The sequence below is a fragment of the Pristiophorus japonicus genome, chromosome 6 (assembly GCF_044704955.1).
Source record: "Pristiophorus japonicus isolate sPriJap1 chromosome 6, sPriJap1.hap1, whole genome shotgun sequence".
Taxonomy (NCBI): Eukaryota; Metazoa; Chordata; class Chondrichthyes; family Pristiophoridae; genus Pristiophorus; species Pristiophorus japonicus.
This window is the reverse complement of record NC_091982.1, coordinates 66,152,859-66,165,358: the sequence shown is the minus strand read 5'-3', so window position 1 is coordinate 66,165,358 and position 12,500 is coordinate 66,152,859. Positions and strand designations below refer to the sequence as shown.

At 45.2% G+C, this 12,500-nt stretch overlaps 1 protein-coding gene across 1 annotated transcript in view; it reads left to right on the top strand.

Annotated features, from left to right (window-relative positions):
* LOC139266118 (tripeptidyl-peptidase 2-like) overlaps positions 1 to 12,500 on the top strand; it is a 133,531-nt gene that overhangs the window by 115,304 nt on the left and 5,727 nt on the right. Inside the window, exon 23 of the mRNA XM_070883966.1 lies at positions 8,691 to 8,918. Within this exon, the coding sequence (XP_070740067.1) occupies positions 8,691 to 8,918 (228 nt within the window). The remainder of the gene's footprint in view (positions 1 to 8,690; positions 8,919 to 12,500) is intronic.

Sequence of the window (12,500 nt, the reverse complement as noted above, 5' to 3'; positions counted from 1 at the left end):
GGGAGAGGAGGAGAATGTTTTTACGCAGCGAGTTGTTGTGATCTGTAACGCGCTGCCTGAAAGGACGGTGGGAGCAGATTCAATAGTAACTTTCAAACCGGGAATTGGATATATACTTGAAAAGGAAAAATTTGCAGGGCTCTAGGAAAAGAGTCGGGGGGAGTGGGAACTAATTGGCTGCTCGATTTTCAGGCAACTTTAATTGGGTGAGCTCTGCCTGGGAAGGATGTGAATGTGGACTTTAATATCTAAAGCGATTGGTAACATAACTTGGCTTTTCCTTTACACTTCAGTTGGCTTTAAAATGTTTATATATAAATAAATCATTACTGCGGGTTAGACAAACCATCGCACTCATTCCAGTTATTGGGATCGGGAACTCGCTGCTTGAAAGGGTGGTGGGAGGAAATTCAATAGTAGCATTCAAAAGAGGATTGAATAAATGTGCGGAAGGGGAAGAATTTTCAGGGCTAAGGGGAAAGGTCAGGGGGGAGTGGGGCTAATTGGATCGCTCTACCAAATAGCCTCCTGTGTTGTAAGATGAAATCGGGCGTGCTGATCTCTGTTCCTGGTTCTGTGATGTCTGCTCCCGTTGGGAGAGTCCCCGTACTGTGAGCAGAAGCCTGGCACCTCCAGCGCTTTAATTGTACGTTACGTATTTTTGGAGCACTCTTAATTTTCGGTCATGTTTTTGATTATATTCCAAGTTTCAATTTTTTTTTTTAAAAGTACCTTACAGACTGTTGACAATGTTTGCTGTTAACAGCTGACTTCATATCCATAAGCAGTGAAGAAAAGGTTTGTGTAATGGGTGTGTTTAATAATTTAATAATAGTGGTAGCATGCCATCATACACATGCATAAAACATGGAATGCTGCATAATTTACATTAATAACCATTTCTCAGTGGAATCTCGCTCCATATTGAGTTCTATTGTTAGATTTTGTTCATTCCTCATATTTTGAAATTGCTTTAAGGCATACTAGAACCTTTACTTGCATGTGATACAGAAAGAAAGAGCTTGCATTTACTTTATCACGTCCACGCAACCTTCCAAAGTAGTTCGCAGCCAATGAATTGTTTTTGAAGGGTAGTAGTCTATCATGGAGCCAGATGCAGCAGCCAATTTGTCCACAGCAAGCTTCCACAAGAAGCAAATGAGATGAGTGATCAGTTGATCTGTTCTTGATGGTGTCGGCTGAGGGGTGATTTTGGAACTGCCAAGTTTAACGGAGCACCAATTTAAAAACATGCTGTACAAAGGAAACTGGAAATCATAGACCCCGACAGCACAGAGGAGGCCACTCAGCCTATCGTGGCTCTTTAGTCGAGCAATCCAATCAGTCCCACTCCCCCTGCTCTTTCCCCATAGCCCTGCAATTCTGAAATAACAAAATGCTGGCAATAAGACAACAGGGCCATCAGCATGTGCAGAGATTAAGGCCAGCTTCATTAAAAGGGATTTGATGGAGTAAATTAGGAGAGTGTTTTTCCATTGGCAGCAGGGCCAGTAGTCAGACAGCACAGATTTAAAATAATTGGCAACCAAGGCAGCGGGGAGATGAGGAAAATATTTTTTTTCGCAGCGAGTTGTTGTGATCAGGGTCGCGCTGCCTGAAAGGGCGGTAGGAGCAGATTCAATAGTCACTTTCAAACGGGAATTGGATAAATATTTGCAGGGCTCTGGGGAAAGAGCAGGGGGAGTGGGATTAATTGGATCGCTCTTTCAAAGTGATGGCACAGGCACAGTGGGCTGAATGGCCTCCTGTACTGAACTGAATACTGGTTAGTGAGCGAGATGCACTCCTACACTAACTTGCCCGGTCCTCCTTGTCTGTCTGGCAGTCATTCCTTCTCTGCCTGCTCACACATAAGCTGCGGGTGAGCACCTCCTGAAACGTGCTGTCCATGTAGCTCTCAGCCTCAGTGATGCACTGCAGTGACACCAGCTGCTGCTCGAGCTCCGAAACCCAGGGCTCGAGCTGCTCCAGATCGGTGTAGGCTGGTGTATTTTGCTGTGAAGTAGTGGGAGGATTCGTGGGCTGGTTAACAGCTTCGACCGCAACATGAAGGCTCCTTACATGGTGTTAGCTCGAATGTTTTCCTGCAAGAATCACTCGACACTCTGGGTCGGTTCCAACGCCAAAACGGCTTTTATTACGCCGGCGGGGAGAGAGCCTCTGGTCCAACTCCAGGCACTCCACTCTCCACCGAACAAAGAAATTCATCGATATTTATATGTTTTACAATAGTTCATTACAGTTACTCAGCCCACTTCGACACAATCCAATCATAATGATTATAGATTACATATAGGTTTCTTTAACCCAATAGTATTCCCCTGATACCTCAGGGGCTGTATGTTCAGTTCTTGTCAGCTCGGGCTAATTAATGACCTCGTTATGTGAGGTAGTCCCCCCCCCCCCCCCCCCCTTAATCTCTGTTCCTCGGGGCTCTGCTGTGTGAAGTCATTGATTAAGGACATTCCATACCAGGTACTATAATGGTTCGTTATAATTATCTTGTCTCAAGCGGATGATCCAAGACATTCCCGGTTGTGGGCCTCACTAGGTCATTGCTCGGTCAGCCTCAGTCAACAGTTCATTGCTTGACTAACTGAGTTCCCATCATGCTTGGGCAGCCATTTTATATGTGGCCACTTTAAACCTATATGAGTTTAGATATATTTAGCAGGTGCCTAATGCCTACAACAATTCCCCCCCTTTCGGTAAAGGGACTAGTCCTAGTCCCCCTTTAACCGAGCGCCCTACCTTTATTAGATTTTGTGCACGGCCCGGTACTCCCTGCCTCAACGTCCTGGCCAGTCACGCGGTTTCAGGAGTCCCGGTTGCTTAAATCAAATTGACAAAGGCCAAATCCTCCTGCCCCTTTATTAGACAGGCTTGTTTAGTATCCGGGGGCCAGGCATGGGTCCCTCTTCGTTGTGCGTGGTGCCTGCATGCCTGGGCAGGCCATTATGCCCCATGTTATAGCTAAGATCAATTGTATCCCGACCAGTATGTGTGAAATTATTCGAATCCAAGGATGGATGGTCACATTTATTCCCCAGTCCCAGACCTTTCTCCACCAACTCTGACTTTGTAAGTCTACATCGATATCTTCTTCCAGTACTTTGATTTTAGTTTGCAGTTGGTGGTAGAGCTTTACGGATTGACCCATCCTGAGCCTTAATTCCCGTAATACCTCGGTTAGATGTGGGATGGGGACCTGGTCTGGCTCGTCATAATCCTGCAAATGATCGTGGAGCTGATCGGTCACATTGATACCTTCGGGCTTCTGACGCCTAACCTGGGTGATGTGCGCTTGCCCGATCGTGACAGGTCGTAGCGGCGCAAAGCAAAAGTTCGGCTGCGGTATCGGGCACTGCAGGTCATTATACTGGTATGAACGCTCTGTAGTAGAGACGCAGTACTTTCCCTTCCCTCCGTAGCCTGCCCTCACAAAGTGCCTGTGTGCGGGCACCATTTCTAGTACACATCCAGCTCACCTAGCTCACCTTGGCCCACCGGGTGAGGGCATACTGTGATCTCCCCCCTTTGCTTGCATCCTGTTAGGGAAATCCCGGTAAGTATGTCGTTTCGGCGGACGGTAGAGATGGTGGTCAGATAGTAACGTATGGAGACATTTTCCCGTATTACTCCGATATTCTCTAGTTGGTACAGGGGGAACGGCCCTGAGTCCGGCGTGGCTATAGGGATCATCAGGACGATCCCTATCCCAGTAGTCCTACCCATCTGGCAATCTGGAATCGCTGGGTATACTCAGGTCAGTCCCTTCAGAGTACAATTATCCAGTGTCCCCCTCTGGTTAGCCAACTGAGCTAAATGTGAACTGTCTATCCAATCGGGTACCTCCCCGCGTTGGATCTGGTCGAGATTGTGGCGGATCTGTCCCACCATCCACAGACCATAAGCGTGACAGAGTTGCCCCTGTCTTTGCTTTCCGGTATCTTTTTTTCTATCAATGAGGTGATTGATGGTTTTGGCGTGAGCTTCCAGGACTGAGATGCCATCCAACTGGATTTCGCCACCCTTCTTTCCTAGGTTGGCTTGGTCTTCCTGGTTTTGCTCCACCCTTTCCAATAACCCCTTCATCACCCCTCTAAGCTGTTCCACCCTCTCGTTTAACCCTTGTATGTCTATCGAGTTTACTACGGAGGTCCCTGTATTGAAGTCGGTAGCAACATCATTAACTATTCCCCTCTTTATCCCGGGGGATGACTCCTGTCCTCGGAATCTACTGGCACCCATTGCATCGGCAGCCTGCTGCATTACAACTCTACTTAATACATTATACATTTTCCTTGACTGTTCTGTACAATATTCCGGCATCTGGATGCCTGAAATATTGATTAGGACAGGCACAATTTCATGCTTAACATTATCATACAACAATTCCCCTTCGTTGACCAGTACGATCCCATTTTCTGGCCCCTTGGTATTTGTTGGACAAGGCAGTTCCTCGGGCAATGTAGTAGTTCGTATGGTGCGTGGTGTCGACGGGGGTGAGAAGCATACATACAACAATATTGCGGCAGCCTCTACCTCCTCGTAGTATCCACACAGCCCCACCCCCTTTTTGTGGGTGACTAACGATTGTGGTTGGGCAGGGGGCGCACAAATTATCCCAAATACATTTATCGAACCCCCTGGCCTCCCTTCGCCCAATGCAACTGCTCCTTGTACTCGTGGAGCATTGCACGCATACTTTGTCCTTATTCAGGTTCACTTGCAGCCATGCATTAAAATAAGTCCTGTCCTTGCTCCAGTCCTTGGCTGCTGGGATGCACATTCCATCGGTTAAATTAAATAAGACTCCATAGTTCATGTAGTTGTTTATTTCCTGAGTGCGCTGCAATCCATTGGTATCATCCAGTGTTTGCGTGGGTCTTAAGGTTCCCAATATTATGAGTTGAATCAGTCGTCGCGGTCCCACCTCAGTGAGTTTTATCTGCAATTTTAAACAGACAGCCTGGTCGTCACCAGGTGTTAGGTTCTGGTCTGCTTGTGTCGCGGTCACTCTGTGGAATCGGAGGTAAGGATTAGGTTATCCATATTCTTTATAGTCGTACCATCTCTATCACTTCATGTCTCTGTCTGGGCTGCCATCGGTTTTGTATTTGAGCCTGCTGTGCTCGAGCCTGCACGATGACCCATCTAAATATTATCCAAACTCCAATCAACACCAATGCCACCACTATTCCTCCAAATATCCCAGTCTGCTTTACTGTTAGGTTGGGTTTGTGGACTACACCTACCCCCTGTGGGGTACATTGGCTCGATTGCCATAGGTGATGGTGCTATGGCTGCACACTGCACTATCCGTCTGGTCCTGTTTTTAAAAATCTCTTCCAGCCTGTTTATCTTAACTTTTAATTCTTGACCAGCTAGTTCTGTTTTATTTTTATTCTGACTATCCCACCATTTCCTCTGTCTGTCAGGTGAGTTTTCTTTATTTTAGTAAGAAATTCAAATTAGTACGGTCCAGTGTAAAACAGCTGTCAATGGAAAGGGTTAACTCCTTTACAGGTTTGTAAGAAGGCCTGATGTCATTACGTGACTTTGCGTAATCATCCAAATCTTTGTGCCTTCAAAACTTGCTTAGAAATTAGGAATCCGTTAAAACAGCAGAAATCATTAGTAAAGTGGTCATAATAAAAATCTTCTCATCGGGAAAGACAGCATTTTAGATTAAACTCCAAATTTTCTAAACTTCTAATTCAAGTACTTGCCAAAGATTTTTTTTAAACAAGACCACACATTTTTAATAGCTATTTTGTTTACTGAAATCCAATTTTCACACAAGCTGTATACATTCTAACATTTTGGTTTTTTTTAATGATCCCGTTCACTGGGCAAATCTTGTGTTTTATTTCTCTCTCTGCTGAGTTCGCATAGCTTAGATCTTTTCTCCTCGTTATTTTCAAAACCCTCCTGCTTGTTTAGACTGTTCGGGACTTTTCTTGATAAACACCGTCTATTCTGGAAATCTTTTCAAACTGCAGTGAAACTTTCTCGTAATTTAAAATCATGATCGTGGAGAGTGTCTTTTACCTCTTCAAATTCTTTTTTTTTCCAATTAAACCAATATCTTTTTCACAGCCAATATCAACTAGTATTTAGTAAGTTATGTCTTTTTCATCGCAAACACCCGTTTTTTTTCAGCACCTAATTAGTGCGTTATGTCTTTTTTTTCAGATCACCTTTCTTCAAATTAGGTTTTGTATTTTACACAGCGGGCTCGTGACCCCGTAAATTTGTTAATTTAAAATCATCAGACAATCGAAGACACTTTTTCTTTCAAATTCGTTCAATTTGTTTACTTTCAAAGTTGCGTCTTTATCTTTTTCTTTTCTCCATAACTAGAACGGAGTCTAGCACGTAGGCTTTGAGGGCTGCTTTTCGTTATCTCAAAATGTTCCAGTTTCAAGGTCGTTAAAATGTCTTTTTCTAAACTGCTAAAGCTTGCTGTTTTAACATTTTCAAAAGTCCCTTTTACACCTTCGCAGATAGCTCACCACTCGCCCAGGAGTTTGACCTGATCCCTGAAGGTATTTCTAGATTGTTTCCAAACCTTTTAGTTTTATTTCCTCCTTTTTTCTTTGAGATCAGATTTAATTTAATTAATTTTTTTTAGTTTGAATCCATCTCAGTATTTTGCTGTGCCTTCTCTTAATATCTCAAAATCCCAATTCAAATTTTGTAATTTCAATCTTTATTTAAAACTTTTTTTTTGAGCTAGAAGCTTTTTTTTAAAAGGCATTCTTTAGCTCATTCCTAGACTAAATTTATGTCTTTCAACCCAATGTAATCAATCCTTTGTGCATTTCCTAGCTCCGTAACTTATCATCCGAATAAATCCACACCTGCGTTTCTAACTTAAAATGTCTTAAAACTTCTCACATACAGGACAACACTACAAAGGGTTAAAAAAAACTTTCATTCTGTTTGGAAAAGTGGGTGGAGCTAAAATAAACAGACAGCTGCACTCCTCTTCCAAACAGGCTTTCGGAAACATGAAAACATAAAAAAATTCATTCCGCAGTCAAAAAATCACACAAGGATTCAACGACAGACATTCACAAAAGTCTCTTCATTCAACAAAGCTTATTAATTTTTTGGCCGGCTCTATTCTTGGATCCATACTTCACTTAAGATAATCACTATCAGGTTTTTTTTTTATTTCTTACATATTGATTTACTTCCTCTGTTAATTTTACTGTGGGCTCGCAGTATCAAGACCACAGCCTTTTCATTTTTATCTTTCTTTTCCTTCTCCCACCATTCCCGCTGATTTGCTGGCGGGTCCTGGGGGTCCCATCCTGACTTAATCATCTTCTCAATTAGTTTCTTTTGTTTTTCCGCCAGGTGGTGGGTAAGGGACCCTTCTGGTCCCCACTCGAGGTTATTTGCTTTATTGGCCATTCCTGGGTAGGACTAGAACCGTTAGGAATCTTCTCTGAGGTCCGCTTTCTACCTAGCGTAACTTGTAGTAGACCGTCTCCTGGCTACTGTCAGGTCACAAGTTCTGCTGTTACACAAACTTATACAATTCTTAAAACGCGTTTAAGCAATTCCCGCAGTGCCCCACGCCTCCTTAACGACTACCTACCACCGTTTTGTCTGTCGGTCCGACCCTGTTTACAGGCTTAGTTTCCGTTGGTCGCTGTGCACCGCCTGGTCTCCGGGGTATATTTTTTATACTCACCCGGGTTTTTGCAAGGGCGTCCAGCGACTCCGGGAAATCCTGAACGTGACGCCACTGTTAGCGCGAATGTTTTCCTACAAGAATCACTCGACACTCTGGGTCGGTTCCAACGCCAAAACGGCTTTTATTACGCAGGCGGGGAGAGAGTCTCTGGTCCAACTCCAGGCACTCCACTCTCCACCGAACAAAGAAATTCATCGATATTTATATGTTTTACAATAGTTCATTACAGTTACTCAGCCCACTTCGGCTGGACACAATCCAATCATAACGATTATAGATTACATATAAGTTACTTTAACCCAATAGAATTCCCCTGATACCTCAGGGGCTGTATGTTCGGTTCTTGTCAGCTCGGGCTGATTAATGACCTCGTTATGTGAAGTAGGCCCCCCCCTCCCCCACTTATCTCTGTTCCTCGGGGCTCTGCTGTGTGAAGTCATTGATTAAGGACATTCCATACCAGGTACTATAATGGTTCGTTATGATTATCTTGTCTCAAGCGGATGATCCAAGGCATTCCCGGTTGTGGGCCTCACTAGGTCATTGCTCGGTCAGCCTCAGTCAACAGTTCATTGCTTGACTAACTGAGTTCCCATCATGCTTGGGCAGCCATTTTATATGTGGCCACTTTAAACCTATATGAGTTTAGATATATTTAGCAGGTGCCTAATGCCTAGTGTTTTGATATATGCGGCGGGTGGTGGTTGATCATGGGAAGAAAGCTGCAGACTGCAGGACGATCGATATCAATAGACTTGTCAGGTGGGCAGAGTGGTGGCAAATGGAATTCAATCCGTAGAAGTGTGATGGAATGCATTTGGGTAGAGCTAACAAGGCAAAAGGGAATACACAGTAAATGGTAGAATACTGAGAAGTGTCGAGGAACAGAGGGACCCGTTTCTGACTATTTTTGTTTCAGAATGGTGTGTACAATTAATTTGTTCTTTTCTCCCCCCAGAGTTCCCAAAGGAACTGAAATTGGCTGCCAGCTTACGGGAACGCTCACCCTTTCTAAAACTGAAATGGGCAAGAAAGCTGTAAGTCTTGTTATTTATTCCAACCGCACGGGCGCTGCTCAACCTACCCTCCTTCAATCTGCTTATCGTGACTGTTCCTTAATGAGAGTTGACATCTGTTACACATTTACACAGACTGCTGGCAGGTTTAGCTGTGTCCTGCTGCGAGTGTATTGGAGCAAGGGTAGGACGTTCAGCCCCTCGAGCCTGTTCCGTCATTACATTAGATCAGGTTTCATCTGAACCTCAACTCTGTTTACTCGCCGTCTTCTTTATCGTTTCATACATTTACCCAACAAAAATCTCTCTCTCTCAATTTTCAATTGACTCCCAGCATCCGCAGCCTTTTGAGAGAGAGAATTCTAGATTTCCTACCCTTTGTGTGAAAAAGTGATTCCTGATTTCGTTCCTAACTGACATAGCTGTACTTTTGTCCCTTGTTCTAGACTCCCTCGCCAGTGGAAATACTCTTATCAAATCCCTTTATCATTTTAAACCCTTCGGTCAGATCACCCCTCAACTTTCTCAACTCAAGCCCAGGTTATGCACCCTGTCCTCAAATAATTTAATGCTTTAAGCCCCAGTATCATTCCGGTGAATCTGCACTGTACCTCTTGCAAGGCTGATCCATCATCATACGTAGTCCCTCGAAATGAGAATAGAAACATAGAAAATAGGTGCAGGAGTAGGCCATTCGGCCCTTCGAGCCTGCACCACCATTCAATATGATCATGGTTGATCATTCAACTTCAGTACCCCTTTCTTGCTTTCTCTCCATACCTCTTGATCCCTTTAGCCGTAAGGGCCACATCTAACTCCCTCTTGAATATATCTAACGAACTGGACTCAGCAACTTTCTGTGGTAGAGAATTCCACAGGTTAACAACTCTCTGAGTGAAGAAGTTTCTCCTCATATCAGTCCTAAATGGCTTACCCCTTATCCTTAGACCGTGACCCCTGGTTCTGGACTTCCCCAACATTGGGAACATTCTTCCTGTATCTAACTTGTCCAATCCCGTCAGAATGTTACATGTTTCTATGAGATCCCCTCATTCCTTTAAATTCCAGTGAATATAAGCTTAGTCGATCCAGTCTTTCTTCATATGTCAGTCCTGCCATCCTGGGAATCAGTCTGGTGAACTTTCGCTGCACTCCCTCTAAAGCAAGAATGTCCTTCCTCAGATTAAGAGACCAAAACTGCACACAATACTCAAGGTGTGGTCTCACCAAGGTCCTGTACAACTGCAGTAAGATCTCCCTGCTCCTATACTCAAATCCCTTCGCTATGAAGGCCAACATGCCATTTGCCGCCTTTACTGCCTGCTAAACCTGCATGCCTACCTTCAATGACTAATGTACCATGACAACCAGGTCTCGTTGCACCTCCCCGCTTACTAATCTGTCACCATTCAGATAATCTGCCTTCCTGTTTTTGCAACCAAAGTGGATAACCTCACACTTATCCACATTATACTGCATCTGCCATGCATTTGCCCATTCACCTAACCTGTCCAAGTCCCCCTGCAGCCTCCTAGCATCCTCCTCGCAGCTCGCACTGCCACCCAGCTTAGTGTCATCTGCAAACTTGGAGATATTACATTCAATTCCTTCGTCTAAATCATTAATGTATATTGTAAATAGCTGGGGTCCCAGCACCGAACCCTGCGGTACCCCACTAGTCACTGCCTGCCATTCTGAAAAGGACCCGTTTATTCCCACTCTTTGCTTCTTGTCTGCCAACCAGTTCTCTATCCATGTCAATACATTACCCCCAATACCATGTGCCTTAATTTTGCACACTAATCTCTTGTGTGGGACCTTGTCAAAAGCCTTTTGAAAGTCCAAATACACCACATCACTGGTTCCCCCTTATCCACTCTACTAGTTACATCCTCAAAAAATTCTAGAAGATTTGTCAAGCATCATTTCCCTTTCATAAATCCATGCTGACTTGGACCGATCCTGTCACTGCTTTCCAAATGCGCTGCTATTACATCTTTAATAACTACATCCCGAAGGGTGGAAGATGCCTGTGCATGGATTTTTTTAACGTGGGGTGGCTGTTGCACACCAGCCACCACACGGGCTTGACAGAGCTAGGTCTTGGTGGCAAGGATTAACCAAGACGACTGGAGACCTGCTCTGCTGCACGGGCCTAGTCCGCACACATCGCAGTGTGGGCTGGCCCGTTTTGCCCCTGGCCCCGAACTTGCGCCTCTCCTGGGCCCCGATCACGTCCCTCCACAGTCTCTCGCCGCTCCTTCGCCCCGATCTCTCCATTCCTGCTGTACTTGCCCATGCTCTAATCACCAACCTGGACCTTGATGACGTCCCTCTTCGCTGCCGTTGCAGCTCGCACTGCTCTCTGAGGTGGTATACCTCCACGCTACTCCCAGGCTGCTGCTCGCCGCTTGACTGCAAGGCCGATATACCCGTCCTGTCCGTCATCCTCCCTGCCCGATTTCCCTCCACCAGGGGAAATGGTGCAGTGACAAGCCGTAACTGTGTAGTGTGAGAGCTGCTGCCTGCCTTGCAGCTCAGCTCAGGAATTCATCAGTCGCTTCTGCTATCAGCTCGGTACCAGTAGGCTGGTGTGTTTTGTTGTGAAGGAGTGGGAGGATTCGTGGGCTGATTAACAGTAACCAACCACAGCGTGAACGCTCCTTACATGGCCATGACCATCTTTTTCCCAGTTGATAGGCGGGTTAGTCCTGTGTGGCGGGCGGGGTTTATGGGCTCCCACAACCCATACGGGGTGGGAGTCACCCACAATCACTGGACAGGAGAATCTCGCTGAATGTCAATCCGGAATTCCGATCCCACTCACTTGGACTATCTGGAGTGGGGTACAAAACCGGCACCTTCGGACTCCGAGGCGGAATGCTCTCACTGAGACAAATCACGTTGGTTCTATGCTCCCCTCAATTTGTACTCCGTGTCGAAAGCTGCTTGTCGTTGCATTGAAGCTCAGCCATTTACAGCACAGCAACAGGCCATTCGTCCCAATTGGTGTGTGCCGCCGTTTATGCTCCACTCGAGCCTCCTCTCATCTTCCTCGTCTAACTCTTATCAGCATTACCCTCTATTCCTTTCTCCCTCGTGTTTATCCAGCTTCGCCCTAAATGTATCTCTGCTAATCGCCTCAACCATTCCCTGTGGGAGCGAGTTCCACATTCTCACCACTCTCTGGGTAAAGAGGTTTCTCCTGAATTCCCCATTAGATTTTGTGATTACTATCTTATATTGGTGGCTTCTACTTTTGCCACGGCCAATTAAAGAGTGTCACTGTCATTTATCTATGGTTTGCCCCCAATCCCCTTCCCCAGAGGGGCCTAATTCCAAATATGGTGCAGGCTTACAGTCCCTGACGGACATTTTTCATATATAACATAAGAAATAGGAGCAGGAGTAGGCCATTAGGCCCTTCGAGCCTGCTCCGACATTTAATCAGATCACATCTGATCTGATCATGGACTCAGCTCCACTTCCCTGCCTGCTCCCCATAACCCTTCACTCCCTTAGCGTTCAAAAATCTGTCTATCTTCGCCTTAAATGTATTCAATGACCCAGCCTTCACAGATTTACGAACCTCTGAGAAAATAAATTCCTCCTCATCTCAATTCTAAATGGGCGACCCCTTATTCTGAAATTATGCCCCCTAGTTCTAGATTCCCCCCTGAGTGGAAACATCCTCTCAGCATCTACCTTGTCAAGCCCTCTCAGAATCTTTTATGTTTCAATAAGATCACCTC